Source organism: Neovison vison, chromosome 7, assembly GCF_020171115.1.
Source record: "Neovison vison isolate M4711 chromosome 7, ASM_NN_V1, whole genome shotgun sequence".
In the NCBI taxonomy this organism is placed as follows: domain Eukaryota; kingdom Metazoa; phylum Chordata; class Mammalia; order Carnivora; family Mustelidae; genus Neogale; species Neogale vison.
In genome coordinates this window covers 23,013,605-23,029,669 of record NC_058097.1, presented here as the reverse complement: position 1 = coordinate 23,029,669, position 16,065 = coordinate 23,013,605, and the positions used below count along the sequence as shown (strand labels likewise).

The 16,065-nt window shown below is 38.2% G+C and overlaps 1 protein-coding gene across 2 annotated transcripts in view; it reads right to left on the bottom strand.

Moving 5' to 3' along the window:
• CDH8 (cadherin 8) overlaps window positions 1–16,065 on the bottom strand; it is a 380,375-nt gene that overhangs the window by 44,310 nt on the left and 320,000 nt on the right. For both annotated transcript variants that reach the window (XM_044256018.1, XM_044256020.1), the window contains one exon: window positions 13,356–13,473. In XM_044256018.1, the coding sequence (XP_044111953.1) occupies window positions 13,356–13,473 (118 nt within the window). The remainder of the gene's footprint in view (window positions 1–13,355; window positions 13,474–16,065) is intronic.

Here is a 16,065-nt window from a genome sequence, read left to right as displayed (position 1 = left end):
ACCAGCCTCTTACGTGCTGTAAACACAGCCGCCATGTATTGATCTCCCCTTGGAGCCCAGGTATTACACTCTAAGTTTGCATAATCTTTAAAAACTCCTTGCAACACTGTAGGTGACGCCTGGATGCGTCTGTTTTAAGAGAAGACCCAGGCTGAGGAAGGCAACAGCTCGTCGGAGATCCGCGAGCAGGGGACGGAGCCCGGCCTGTACTCAACCTGAGGGACGCGGCCTCCCCATCCTTGGGCAATTGTCTTTGTCGTCATTCACTTTCATCACTGTTGCTGCTGGGAATATTTTATATGTTAGAAGGGTGAGGAAGACAAGGATTGAATGGGATCTGGGACAACAGAATCACCATCGTGACAGCCCATGCTTTCTCCCTCCCCGTGATTTTCTTTGCATCATGACATCTTCGCTTTCTGTCCTCTAAGAGAACACATGGTTGCACGTAGTACGGCCGGAGGCTCAGCCTCCCCCCTCCCCCCTCCCCCTCCCCCTTGCAGGATGGCTGGTATTGCTGCCGAGCCCCACATTCACCAATTTAAAAGAGTGGCGTTTGCAGGGACCCGGGGGATGGCTTAGCAAGCACATAATGGACTTCATTGTCCTTGGTTTCCTAGATTCCACCGCATCTCCTAAAAATACTGATCACTTCCCCGCATCTTACTGTGCCTCTCTCTTCATGGCCTTTCAGCGGAGCCCCTTCTGCCCACATAATGAGCACGTCGGCTGGGCACGGCTCTCCAGGAGAGCCAGAGGGGGGAGCATTATTTCCCCAGCAGTGAGATTTTTTTTTTTTTCCTTTTTCTTTTTGGTTTTTAACTTTTTGGAAGTTCCTGCTGCTCTACCTTCCTCACTAATTTCACCATCCTTACTCCCCTTTGCTGTCAGTAGACTGAAGTCTAGGGTGCATTTCAGGGTAGGTTTTATAGAGCTGGTTTGATCCCTTCGAGTCCGTCCTTACCCGATGTCAGCTTCCTTCTCTTCTCCTCCAGGTCTCACAAACTTGGCGACGAGGTCCACTTGAATTACAATACCCCAAACCTTTGCTGCTTCTCTGTTCTCTACTGCTTCTAGGCTACCATCACCCTTCGGAGGAGGGAAGGCCAAGAGAGGAGACACTGGTGATGCAAACCCTCCCTATTCTGAATCTATAAACAAGACCCAGCACGCACCCCACTAATGCATTTCCAGGAAGATCTTGCACAGCCCAGGCCTGGATTTTTAGACTCGCACACTGCAGTTCCAACCTTGGAAATTATGCTTTTGAGAGAAATGAATAAGTAATTCCTTGCTAATGGCACTCGGCTTATTTTGGAAGGCATTCTATTAAGGGATTAAGCAAGTGAGTAATATAATAAAACAATGACTGCCCTTGAAAATGTGCTTTTATAAACTAGGCCTCATAGTTCGTATAGTACTCCGCGGTACATGGCAAAGTGTTGATCTAGACTACCTCAACTTCGCAGCCAGCACTGTTTTTTTGTACCGAAATTCTAGTTTCGCCCTGCCAGTTCTCCTTTAGATTTGTTATTCGAAATACTGTCTATCATTGATTCCAACACACGTGTGTATTTCTTTTTTTAATGTCTTAATATCTGTGAAATAAGGTGACGTCTTATAGCTGAGGGCATGTTGTATTGTCAGCTTTTTATTGGAACGTTATTTTTCTTAATCGGACAGAAATTAATGGTGTCCTCTCTAACGATATCGTGTATTTGATGATATTAAAGACATCAGATTAGACTTGCCAGGTTTTACCCAACTGATACTGTGACCATCTTCTCTGAAGCTTAGCTGGTAGTTTCTGGTCTTCTATAGGTTGAGAAAAGGAACCACAAGCGTTTGAAAACTATACGTAAAATACCAACAGTTTTGATGGACTAATATTCTAGGAGTAACGTGCGAGGCTCCGAGAGGCATAACTGCTACTGGTGACAATGCAGGTTGAGCAATGTGGGAGCCTCATTCTGTGCCTGGCAAGTCAATTAAACTAACTGAGCTTCAGTTTCCCCCTCTGCAACATGGCAGTGATAACACTTACCCTGGGTGTAAGCCTCTAGAGACAGATGGATAGATAGACGCACCGTAAATGATACGAAATAACAGGTGCTAGAAAAACTTGAGCTATTGTTTTTTTTCTCCCTTGCAATTTGATATATAACCTACGCAGAGTAACAGAGCACACACTTATCTTAAAATAACTGTAGGACTTCTAAATAAAATCCTCAGCGGAGATGTAAGCATACTTTCTAATTTTTATAATCTTTTTTTATATTTCCCAATTAAAGATATTTTATAAGCAATCATATTTCTATGCAATGTTAGAATATTCCTCGAAAATAACTTCTTGCAAAATTAAACATCCGTTTTTGGTAGACATACATAATTTTCGAAATACAGAAAGGCTATAGCAGGATTAATAGAGGGGCATAGATTTTCTTCTTGTCTCTCTCCTACACAACCAAAATGTGAACTTCGTATAATTTCCTGTGTACATTTTGGTCATCTTATTTTGGGGGGAAAAAAATGATAATGAATTTTAGATAAGTTTCCCCTAACCATTTTAAAACTTTCTTCTTTGAACTTTAGCCTACCAACATTTATAAGAAAGGCATTTTGTGTCATTTCACTATGTATGTGTCAGAACATAGCCAAGTTATTATTTTTTTCATTTTTAAGATATGAGAGTATGCACTGAGCAGACTTTTCCAGATAGTATGTTTATATCAATGTACTTCCCAGCTCCATTAGTAAATGTGTGTGCACTTGTGTGTGTGTATGTCTGTGTATCCTTTAAAACCTCCTAAATGTTCTATTATTCTATGAAAAACATTAGGAATATATGCATACTCAAAACACTAAAACACTAAAAGCCACATCATTAATGTCTTTTTGCAAACCAAGCAAAGTCTTATGATAATAGAGTTCATGGATCTCCACAAAATGTTTCATTGCATTTGTCTTTAAAAACATTTTTGGCCATTCCTTATTGTCCCTTGAAGTAAATTCCTTGTGTATCTGACCATTATCCCTTAATTATGATATGCACCTCTGCACTTAACAGTGTTTTCATTTCTACAAAACTTTATTCAAGCCCTACTCTTTTGAAAGAACTTCCTGATAAATCAAAACTAATCCATTAATTAAATAAAATACCTTTATAAAACTCTTACATTTCCTATCTCCAGCCATAGAATATAAGCAAGGCTGCCAAACTCTGAGCTATTAGACCCATGTCTCATATGCTTATTGAGTTCTTTTGATGTATGGGAGTGATTAAATTCTTTAATATGTCCAGAATTCTGCCCAAACATACTGAGAAAGAGAACCTGTAATATTGTAGACACATATCTTTTAGTAATACTACATAGTATTTTAGTAGGGATGAGATTTGGTATGATAATTTCTGGTGTAAAGATGACTTCCATATGCATTATTCCTTGAGAAAGATGATAAAGAAGACAAAGTACATAGAATATCCCGTAAGTTCCAAGGACTGCCCTCGGCATTCATCCTGTATTCTTTCATTTGTTTATCACAGCAATTTCATTTTAACATTATCAAACACCGTCTGTTACAGAAAGTTAAAAGCTCTAGCCGAAGTCGCATGTCCATTAATTGGTGGATGTGGAACTTGTCTGATTTCAAAGTTTGTGCTATTTCTCCAAATACCACTTGTGTACACACACAGTATGTTAGAATAGGTGAGTCCTTAGCTCCCTAACACTAACGCATTCATTTTGCGGGAGAGGAAGCTGAAGTCTACAGAGAAGTAGATCAGTGTAATCTTGATGGAACTAGCGATGATGGTCTGTCCAAGTGAAAGCAAGAAACTCAGAGAAGGATGATTGTGCTCAGCATACCAGGTGCGATAGCACTTTTTTTCTCAGATAGCCCAAAGATAAACAGCTGTCCAAAGGCAGAGAATAATATATTCAAGCAATAGAGGAAGGAGATTTTAGTAAGCAATCTAGAAGGATGAAACTAAAGGCAATGGGTGACCCTGAATGGTCCAGGGACACAATTACTACCTAATTACTATATTTCTCCTTGAAGTGCATCAGGACATTCATTCTGGTGGCACTTCAGGGACAGAAAGAAAATGAACCCAGTGCCATATCCAAAGAGCAGCACAATACCATCTTCTCGTTGCCTGGGACCCTCAGTAAACATTAAACACTGGAAGTTAGCTAAAGCCAGGTCACTGACAAGTATTTGAACCAAGATGCATGGCAGCTGGAAAAGACATGATATATAACAGAGCTTGGATCAAAACTATACTGGATTCTAATAAACCTGCAAAGATAGAGAATCACTAGCTCTGGTTCACTGGTAGTGCTGCCGTAAAAATCACAGAGATGCCTATGGGCCACCTTGAATGTGGAAACGAACTCAGCATCATGATCTGACTGTAGCCAGAAGCACATTGAGTGGTGTGGTCCAACTTGTCTGAGGGCAGGCCTAGTGAGGACAGCAATCTGAAACTCATAGGAAGAATTAGCTACCCATGACTGTGGATGCAGATCTCTACTCTTATCAGCCCATTGCTTTGTAAAGATGGAAACTCTTTTTTAGGTAGGGTTTTACAAGTTTTTTTTACAAGTTGGTTGAGGTCTTGGAGGGAATGTTGTTTATAACAGTATGGAAGTTAGAATGTGTGTGATCATTCCTCCCCAAATCATAGTATTTTGCAGGTTAGCATCTGAATTTCTCTACTATATGACAAAAATCCATGTTAAATTATAGCCTTCCTTTCTGTGAATTCAAATCAGTAGAAGTCTGAGTTGTGAGAACAAAAACTCCTGTACAGTGAGGACAAAAACAGTGTCTACTTTATTCACAGCTGTGTTTGCAGTTCTGGGACAGTGCCTAGCATAGGGTAAGCACTCAAGAAATAGGTAGTGAATGAATGAGTGAATAAGGATATACTGTCTTGTGAATAACCTCTAGAGGATAATGAGGAGGACATTTCTTGACCCACGTCTCTGCCTTAGCAGTAACCACACTGTCCTATAGAGAAAAGCAAAGAAAACACACTTTATAGCCACTGTTCAAACATTTCCTTGCTCTGCTCACAGATGAACGGAATGTGAGTTCTTACGAAAGGTTGGAAATTAGCTATATAGAAAATGGAGGGACCAGTAGATGTGTACTCTAGATAAAAGAAAGGGGCAGTGGATTTAAAAATCATCCTCAGTTTTGTATGTTCAACTCTAAGGATGTATAAGGGATAAAGAAGGTGAGAACAAGGTAGAAGGGAGAGAATGATGGATAATAAAATTAGGGAGAGAGTACCCTTCATCTTCACCTTTTAAAAAGTACACCATTATTGATTAAAACAAACAAACAAACAAACAAACACTTGGTGTTCCATAGTTAGCACTTAAGATCTTCACAATCTGGCTTCTTCTTCTTGTTGTTGTTGTTTTACTAAGGTGCTCCTAGCTTGAAAATTCTATCATTCGGGATGCCTGGGTGGCTCAGTTGGTTAAGCAGCTGCCTTCAGCTCAGGTCATGATCCCAGTGTCCTGGGATCGAGTCCCACATCGGGCTCCTTGCTCGGTGGGGAGCCTGCTTCTCTCTCTGCCTCTGCTGCCTCTCGGCCTGCCTGTGCTCGCTTTCTCTCTCTCTGGCAAATAAATAAAGAAAGAAAGAAAATTCTATCACTCTATCAACTCCCAGATGTTCCATTTGCCCATATTTATAGAGCTGTGTGCAACTGGATCAGGAGATAGAAAACCCAGTTCTATGGAGACCTAAGATTTTTGTCCATTGACTATTTTTAATGATAATGAAGTCTGCATTGAAAGAATAACTTCAATCACCCACATAGTCTTTTTTGCCATGTCTCCTCTCCTTTCTCATGGCTGGTGTTTGCAGACATTTTCAATCACTGGCCATTTAGACAGGAGGCAGATAAATAGCATAGCATTACTTATCACCCAAATTCCTTATTTTAGTTTCCTTGCTTATGTTTTTGTTCATTGCATTGGGTTGTGGGTGTGGGTTTGTTGCAGCGGGATGAAAGGGATTCAAGAAAATTGTAGAAGAAAAAGGAGAGAAAGGAAACTATTTTTTATTGAGTACCTTCAATTTATCAGACACTGAACTTATTAGCACATTGGGTTTTTGTTTTTGTTTTTTTTTACTTAATATTTTCTTATTCGAAACAACGTATGGGTAATTATTGCCTCCATTTTTTTTTTTAAAGAGCTTTTTATCCATTTGAGAGTGAGAGAAAGCATGAGAGGGGAGAGGGTCAGAGGGAGAAGCAGACTCCCCGTGGAGCTGGGAGCCCGATGTGGGACTCGATCCTGGGAATACAGGATCATGACCCAAGCCGAAGGCAGTCGCTTAACCAACAGAGCCACCCAGGCGCCCTGTTGTCTCCATTTTATAGATAAATGTTCAAGATTATTCAGTTATTTGTGAAAGTTCTCACAGATCATAATCAAAAGAGCTAGGATTCAAAGCTAAATACTCTTAACCATGAAGCTTGTGCTGTTCTATATTCCACAGTATCTCTCTTTCACTATTCATTCTAATTTTTCCCAAGTCAACTTTTATTTTTTTTTATTTTTTTTTTTTGACCAAACAGCTTTTTATTGAAAGACCATAACACAAAAGGAAGTTGTGGAAGGGAGGGTGCAGAAGGTGGGGACCCTCCTGCAGACTCTACTCCAGACTCTACTCTGATTCCCATGAACACCAAAGAGGGAGACAGGAACCCAGAAAGGAAAATAAAGGAAGTCCTGAACAACCACATTAGCCCTGGTCCGGGCCCCTTCCCTGGCCCTCCGCTCTGACCCAAGTCAACTTTTAAAACGTTTATCTTTGTGAGTATCCCCCTTACTGTTTCCAAATTCTTTCTCTGCTTTCTCTATCCACTTTAATAAACCAAGGGATCCAAAAGACTTGATGTGTGTTATTCAGGTCACATGCTGAGATAGAATGTCACGTATGCCTCTGTTGTGTCCAAAAAGTGCTCAAAATTAATTCAGACTTCCATGCTGAAAGGAGATACAGTGATTGTCAACTACATTTAGTACTTTTTTAGAAAAGGAGAATATGCGTCGACTGACAGCTCATTTTGTTTCCACATTCAATTTTTAATATTTGCTTGTGCTTACCAAAAGGACAGTCATGTTTATCTGGCACCCACAAAAGCCCAAGACCTATTTTTACGCTTGCAAATAGATTCTAAATCAGTCAATAGCATTATTTTTTAATGGCACAAACAAGAAAGTGGTCCAAACAAGATCTGATAAATAAAAAAAAAAAATTTCTCTGAGTAATTCTCTCTCCTCTTGCTAATGTTCAGTTGATCCCTTTATTTTTCTATTTTTCTCCTTTGAAGCAAAAGTCTCAGAAAGCAAAATCTCAAAGAGAAGATTTCTACGTCCTAAGGCATCTTTAGGATAACTAATGTGACTTTAAGATAACTAAGCATAAACCAATTTATCTCTTGGTTTTTCTCTTTCAAAAATCTTGAGAATTTAGAATGCTCTATACAGACCAGAAAGGAGTTAGCAAATTGACTGAGAGGCTCTAAATCAATTTGTAACTTTGAATAGCAGATGGATAACCGCACATACAAATCTATGCCCGGTAGTCAGTAATCTCAGAATTAAATTGTCTCCCACAGTATACACTAAAAAACACTCGGAGCAGCGTTATATCCGAACAGAACAATAATTTTAGGATTTTCAGTATTTGCAAAGGAAATTCTTAACTTCTGAAAGCACTCTTGTATTATGATTTAAAAGAGGAAAGAAAACAAACAATCCAAAAGGATATGGAGACTATACAAAATAACAAGAGTTTTATTGAAACTATTGAAGCAAAGAAAATCTAGTTTTCTGAACCAACTCCACAATCGTATGCAAGTTGGAGAGTGGAAGCACAGATCTGTTATCTATTTTTCTTAGCTTGCACATCATCCTTAATTACAGTTTAGACGACAAAATGAAACATAAATGGCTTTTTATCAACGGAACATTGCTGGAAGCATAAACAATAAATTATGAATTACTGAAGCAGAAGCCTTTTGGATCATGTATGCATAATGCTATTCTGCATATTTGGGATCCCAGTTGGGCCTTCTGTTTCATGCAAATTGAGTTCTACCTTTTATGATTCAACATCCAGGGAAAGTACCATGCTTCATACAGGTCAGAGCTGATGACTTATATGGAAAAGATCTCAAGTCAGTGTTTGGTGCTGTGTGGTGCTGTGGGAAAGTCCTCTATGTGAGCAGAGAAGACAGGGTCACCATATTGCAAACATACACATGTAGGTACTCATTATCACACTCATACAGGCACACGATTTTCACTTGTTGCTTAGGTATGGTTGCCTGGGAAACCCAACAATAATGGCTTGGCTCTGGCTGAGGGATGGAGGCTTTTGTAAAGGCCGCTTGAGGAAGAAAGATGTTATTTTGGAAAGTCCTGTGTTAGTGTCAAAGCAGCCTGGTGTGATGAAGAACTCAAGGATGTCTCAGGTGGCCAGAACGAGGGCATTTTGCTTACAAAGCGGACTAGCTTTGCTCTCTGGGTCATCAGGATGACCTTTCAAGTCCAGTTCTGCCTAGATGGGGCACCGCTGGCTTAAGGAGGATGAAAGAGGGGCTCTGTCTGCCTCAGCACCCATATCCTCAGTCCAGCCCAGGCAGGGATGCAGATTCGGCCCCAGTAAAGATGGAGGACAGAGGGCCGGCTCGGGCTGGCCTGGGATCAGGGAAATTCACATCCACCGGCAGGCAGCAAATTTCAGTTTTGCGTTAAGAGCAACATGAGATCGGTGGACTTTCTTCAAAAGAGCAAAGGAAGATTGCCTTTAATCTTCCAGCCCGACATGGAACATGCAACATGATTCTACGGGGTATGTGTGTGAGGAGGCTGTGGGTGTTTGAAACAACTTGATATACCAGAATGGAAAGTAATCCCTTTGAGTTGGAAGTTGGGGTCAGCTACTTTGTGGAGAAAGCGGAGTTTCATTTTGGCAAAAGAGAAAGAAAAGAAAGCCTTTATATTCAAAACCAGATCCAAGAATCCTACAGTTATTTCCATGACCCGTAAATATTTTCAGTTTTCCCCATCTTTTACTCCTCCTCCTTTCTTTTTCTTATATCTTTCTATTACAGCATTCTTTAGATTGCAACACGTTGCCAAGCAGATTTCTTGCAGTGCATTCTAGTAGGGATGAAGGTTTTCAAACCATTGAGGCCACTTTGTACAACATTCAAAAATTAACAGAGTTCAAGATGCAAAGAGATCTGGTTGAGAACAATGAGCCAGAGGAGACGGAACATAGCATGGGAATTTAGGAATTAATAGATTAACCTAATGAGGATTTTGTCTCATTTACTGATGAATTTTTTTTTATGTGCCAGACATTATGCTAAGAGATGTCTAGCAGATAGATTACACATATCTATCACAGCATGTTTGATATATTCCTATCCTAATAGTACAGATAGGGTAACCAGGGCTTAAAATAATTGTTCTTACAAGGGATGCTTCCAGAGGATAAAAAGACATAAAACACATACTGCTTGAAATTGGCCAGTCTGTTGAGATAGAAATCTCACAAAACAAAGCATGATTTATATTCTAAACAGGTAAGCATGTCATGGACATTGAGATAACCCAAGGCATGTTTATTTCAAAGCTCTAGTCAGCATTGACATTATTTAAATTAATTGTCAAAATTACACCTATCAAGTGTGGTCCTTATCAATAGGAATTTGTTCAAAAAGGAGATATCAAGAAGAGGAAAAAAAATATTAGTGTCTTTAAGTACCCTGGATCCCTGGTGTCTTTTCTTAAGCCTAACCAAGTTGTAATTAAGGCCAAGTTTACTGTCTAATTGTTTCCTTTCCATAATGTCCTCTCTAGGGAGCAGGGTTTTATGTTTTTTCTCATTTCTCTACACACATGATTCAAGTAATTCAGTGAAAAACATAAAGACTCCCATTTGACCAGACTGCTTTCTGGCAATTCTAGTCATACCTTTTAACAACAATGTGCAGGCTGGAGAAGATCAGGTTTCTGGCAGACCTGAAATTTTCTGCAAGCAAGAGAGTCCTGTATCTGTAAAAGATCCATTTATCTTTCCTGTCTTGTTATATTTAATTGTAGAGTATCTTCCATTTTCACAGTTAAAATGGAAGCCAATATGAAATGTGGTCAGCAAAACTCCTCTTGCTTCTAAATTCACCCCAACTGGAAGATGGAGAAACCAATGACTAGGCCATATAATTGATGAAAATCAAACTGCTATGATTGGTGTCTATATATGATATACATGACTCATCATATCTGTGACCTTTGTTTTCACCTTCATCGGTATTGAAGGTTGCTTTCCTAATCTGGATGAAATGTGAATCTCATATATTCAGAAAGAGAATTATTTGTGAAATCACCCAACCATGTAGGAGATAAGAGACAGCTAATTTCTATCTCATTTTGCCTTTGATTATGAATTAGTCTGCAAAAAATTGCAGAAGGACCAATCTGTATGAGGGAGGAGAAAGATCACAGTAACTTTAAGTTGAAAGACGTGGCTACAAGTTCCTCAGAAAATGCCAAATACTAAAACCATCTCCTATAAGGATCTAATTAAACAGAGGAATTATCTACCCATCAATTATGAATTTGGATATATTGACTTTCTCAAAAATCTTAACCCTGGGACTTGTAAATCATGACCCTGTTCAGTGCAGAAACATCAGCTAATGCCCATTTTAAAGCCCATCTTATGTAGAGAAAAAAAATTCTAAATATAGTAATATCACTTAATTCTCTCCAACTTTCAAACATAGAATATACCATAGTTTAAGAATAAATAATGTCTAGTATTTGGACTTTTTTGTATTTGTATTTTTTGTTGTTGTTGTCATTACTAGGGAATGGGAATGGGTAATAGGCTAACAAAATATTTGGTTATCTATCTACTTACCTATATATCTCCACCATTTTAAATCTGACAACCTTTTCCCATTACTTTAATTGTTTCTACATATGAAGAAGGGACCATTCCCCCCCTCCCCAGTCTTACAGTAACTATCCAGATGCCAAAAAGGTTGAGGTCTAAAGAGCAAAATTCATAAATTTCTGATCTAGGAAAAGGAAGATAGAGTATAAATTATACACATCTATTCCAAAGACCATTGGGCTCATGATTTACTCTATGGAGATGTTGAATGTTTGGATCCTAAATCCAGAATCACAGTGAACATATGTCCTGTTTTTCACAAGATAGTCCTGGTTATGTTTTTCCAGGAACAAATATAAATAGCAGCCCCTATCACTTTAAAAACATCCCATAATAAATTATGTGGTCACTCTTGGCAAAATAAACACACAATTTAAAATAAACAATTGTGGCACAGAGAGTGTGCTTTCCACAAAATATTTGCAACACCTGGCGTCTTTTTTCAGTTATTTTACACACGCACAAACCTGTGACATAAAAGTGTAACTTCCATTTTGTAGTTTCAAAATAAAACAGATAACACACAGTCTTTTAAATATTCTATTGAAGGGATTATTGCCATGTGTGATAGGGCAAAAAGAGATTTATAAACTTTTACTTTCTATTGATTCTAAAATTTAGGGTAAGCACATGAAATTCATTCACTGTCAGACAAAAATCTCCCCTTTCATAGGTTTAGGGCATAGCTAATACAGTATAAAACTACACTTTCCCTGGCAGCCAAGCCTCTCACTCACTCAGCACATGCCTATCTAGTGCCTTTGATGGGCTGTACTTCTCTTACAGGCATATCTTGAAATTGCATGCACAGCAAATGCTGAGAAACCCAGAACCTTTGGAATGGGATGGGAAAACATTTCTTCACAGGAAATTTTTAAATGTAGGGCATTGCCTATGCAAAAATAAAGACTGATACCTATTAACTCACAGTCAAAATGAGGATGGGTCACACTTATACACAGACTTAGAGCCCAATTTTGGCTTTCTGAGTTGCCTTTCGTCTTAGACATATTCATGTGACTTCCATAAAAAAGAAATGTGGTTAATCAAACAAACAAACAAATAAACAAAGACAATATACTTGGAGTACAATTCCTAATTAGGGGAGGCTAACAAAGGACTACTCCATTATTGAGACAAAAGAACAGGATTTTGTCTCCTTCATGTGTATAATAACGGGAGGCACCTCAATGAGTAGTATCTGTAAAATGAGTTAGTCATTTCATTTTTGGTGATGCATTCATATCTATCAGAGCATCCCCAAAGAATTAGGTAGCATTATGTTAAAAGGTAAGGCCATAATATATTTAAGAAGAGTCATAAAATGTTATTTTATTTCATAAATGAAATGTTAGCAAAATTCACTACCTCCTTGAAACAGAACATAGCAAATAACCCAAACAAATGTCATGAACCAAATTTTACTCTTCTAATTGAGTATAGCTTTTACAGAGACCATTCATAAATCCAAACAAACACCTATAGTAAAGCTGGGAGACAGCTTAAGGCAATCCATTTATTTTCCTAATCATTCAAAACAGCTGAAACTAAGACTTAAATATACCTGGGCCAAAACAAACAGTGAAAAATGCTTGTTGAATATACAACAGCATAGGAAACAAAAATGTACAGATAGATGAGATAGACTTCTAAAAAAAAAAAAAGATCTATGACCTTCACATGTAATAGACTTCTAAAAAAAAAAAGATCTATGACCTTCACATGTAATAGACAATAGAGGAAACAGTTAATCCAAACTTGATTCTCAAGAAATAATGAAATGGATTAAATGTCCTCCACTAGTGAAAGACTTAACAATAAAATCAGTTTATATTAGCTCTAAAATAATACTGATAAGAAGTGTCCTTCAAGAAGGATTTCCTGATCTAATTGCTATCATCAAAGTTGGTACAGGCTTAAAATAAATACCTCTAATGTGTACCCACAAATCAGGCAAAATTAGGATAGGCTTTCCCTAAAGACTTGGTAAACATTCAATTAAAACTTAACAACTGCGAAGTATAAGCCAGTTCCTTCTCTAACAGATATCACAGTATCTCAAAATTCCTGGAGCTTTCCTAGGGGTTAAATCTTACTATTCAGTCTTCAAAGTAAGGTGATTGAGGTATTCCCTAGGATAAAATTAACTTTTACATTAATAGTTTTCTTATCTATTGTCTCAATATTGGAAAGAGGAAGTGATGTAATTACCAAGCCACTAGGCTGATAAGCTAAGTTTCAACTGCTCTTGGCTGAACAAAAATTATTTTATTGATATTTTCAGTCAAATTATGAAACAACACCTAATTTTCCAATTTATGTTCTACCCTGTTTCACAGGGCTAATATATTTACCTTCATTTTTCTTGATGGTAAAATTCGGATTGTTGACCATTTCTGGAAGAAGACTGTATAAGAAATAATGTCCATTTTTGGGATCATCTTTGTCCATGGCACTCACTGTTTGAATGACCTGTAACATAAAACTCGACATCAGCATTTCTGATGACATCAGAGGGCTTATACCGCCTCTAAAAGCTGAGGGACATCTCTTTAGTGGATTAATACTTTGGTCCAAGAAATTTTTATTTTTTCAGTTTTCTGAATTGTTGTGGATGGTTTGTGCCAAGAACAAGGAGAAACATTTATCGCATTAAAACCTCAGTTTTTGATAAACTGATGAAAATTAAGGTCATTACCTTAATGTCCACTTGGTGGTTGTGGCTCAAAAATAGCAAAATTAAGGGTATTTGTCAAGTCCACTGGGTAATTACAGGTTTTCTTTCCAATTTGAGTCTATACGGGCATCTATAATGAGATTTGGAATTGTTACAGTGATTGTAGTGTGGCCCTTGGGAGGATCTTGGAAGTAAAGAACTTAAATCTTGAACCCTGAAAATGCATCTTTTATTTTACTCATCAGGCTACAAATGTTTGCCAAATAGAATGTTCCTCGGCACAAACATCACTGCAACAAACCTTTCTGAAGAGTTGCATCTGTTCCCTCCCAATAATGAATACTGTTTTTAAAGCAAGTGGTTAACACATGCAAACAATGCTTTGGAGTGTATCCTGAGATGAATAAATTATAGGGATTAGGAGAATTACCACTGTGCAGAGAACTGTTTGGATAGATACACATACTTGGAATCGTTGCTGGTTGAATGTGCTTATTTCATTTGCAAAGCTGCATTAACTTAGCGCTAAGTTGTTTCTTGGGATGTCAGAGGATCAGCTTAATAATTCATATTTATGATTCTGTGATATTAATCACTTCAATATGAAACACTGGACACCAGTTAATGTGGTAAAACTTATGGTTTATACTAGTACTGTAATATCTACAACATAATTTCTACCCCAAAAAATGCCCGCAAAGCATGACAATTGAGGTGATATCAGATAGGCCATAAAAAAGAATGAACAGGGAAATGTTCCCAGGTTTGTGAATTTAGATGAGCGTAATGATGATACCTAATTTATTAGGGCTGTTTGAACAATTAGGTCCCATTCAACTTTGCCAATTTTATTGAAGATAAATAAAAAATGATCATTTCTTTTTGAGTGAAGGAGATCTTTGCCTTGTAACATCACCTAAACAATTGTAAGAACAACATTGAACAGCTGTGACTTTTGCCTTGTATTGAGCATATACTATATGAAAAGTTGAGACAGAAAGGACACAGCTTCTTTCAACTTCTATTTCTCCATTTTTAAATTGGGACATATTCTTACCTGGTAGGTGTTTTACTTTTGTTAAGGGCCTTGTAAAATATCTTATCGTCGTGCTTAGCTTGAGTAACAATATAACCCCAAAAAGTGTGAACTAGAACTTACGATTAAGACAGTGAGGTAGTCATCAATATAATGGACTTGAAATTGAGTAGCCCTGATAGAAGGCATAGTTTTACCCTTTACTCATTGCGTGACACTAAGAGAGTTACTTTAGTCTTTCTGAAAACTCAGTTTTCATGTATTCCTAAAATTGCAAATAAAAAGCACCTTTCTCAGAGGGCTGTTTTGACAACTGACATAAATTCATGTCAGTCTCTTCATAGAGCATGTGGTTCCTAGTGAATGTTTAATGAATATTATTATTATCATCATCATTGTTGTTGTTTTATTAGAGTCACCACCATTTATTCATGACATAGCCCCATGAGAAGTGCACCAGCTTCTGTTACCCAAACAATTCCCTAACCTCATCAGATTAGATGCCAATATAATGATATTTACTCTGTCTGAGCACCTAGCATCATTGCCTTGACATTTAAGTGCAGAGAGATGCCCTGGGCTTCTAGCTTTATAAAAACAAAAAGAATGGAAACCTAAGGGGAGAAGCTGGGAACACACAAATAACTCTTTTATGGCTCACCTACATGTCCAAATATTTAAGAGAGGAATTTGACAGGAAACTTCTTTGAGACAGTTATAAAGAACAGGGCGGGGAAGGGGGAGTGGGTTTCTTTTTCAGCATCTGGAACATTCCCTGCTCCCTTTATCCAATTTTGTTTCAAAAGGACTCCTCTGTCCACGTGCACCAGTTGAAAGAGTAACTCTCACAAATACTTTTTTTTAAAAAATATTTTATTTATTTGACAGAGAGAAATCACAACTAGGCAGAGAGGCAGGCAGAGAGAGAAGGAAGCAGGCTCCCCGCCGAGTGGAGAGCCCGATGCGGGGCTTGATCCCAGGACCCTGGGATCATGACCTGAGCTGAAGGCAGAGGCTTTAGCCCACTGAGCCACCCAGGCACCCCGAAAGAGTAACTCTCGAAGTGTGTCAGCACAAGAGAAGAAGGGCAAATGAAAGGAGAACTTCCTGGTATCCTGGGGTGAAAATCATTCATGACTAAATGCATTCTTATGATGTATTTAGTGGATAGAGCTCCTCTGTGGATACCATTTCTAATATTTCTAAGTAATCTGCATGAAAAACACTCATACCTGCTGGCAAGTGGATCTACGTGAGTTATTTCATTAGTTTAGCCACCAGGACCAAAACAAAAGATGCAATAATTTAGCTTACCTGAAGTAAAGGAAGGTAATTACCTGTCATGCCATTA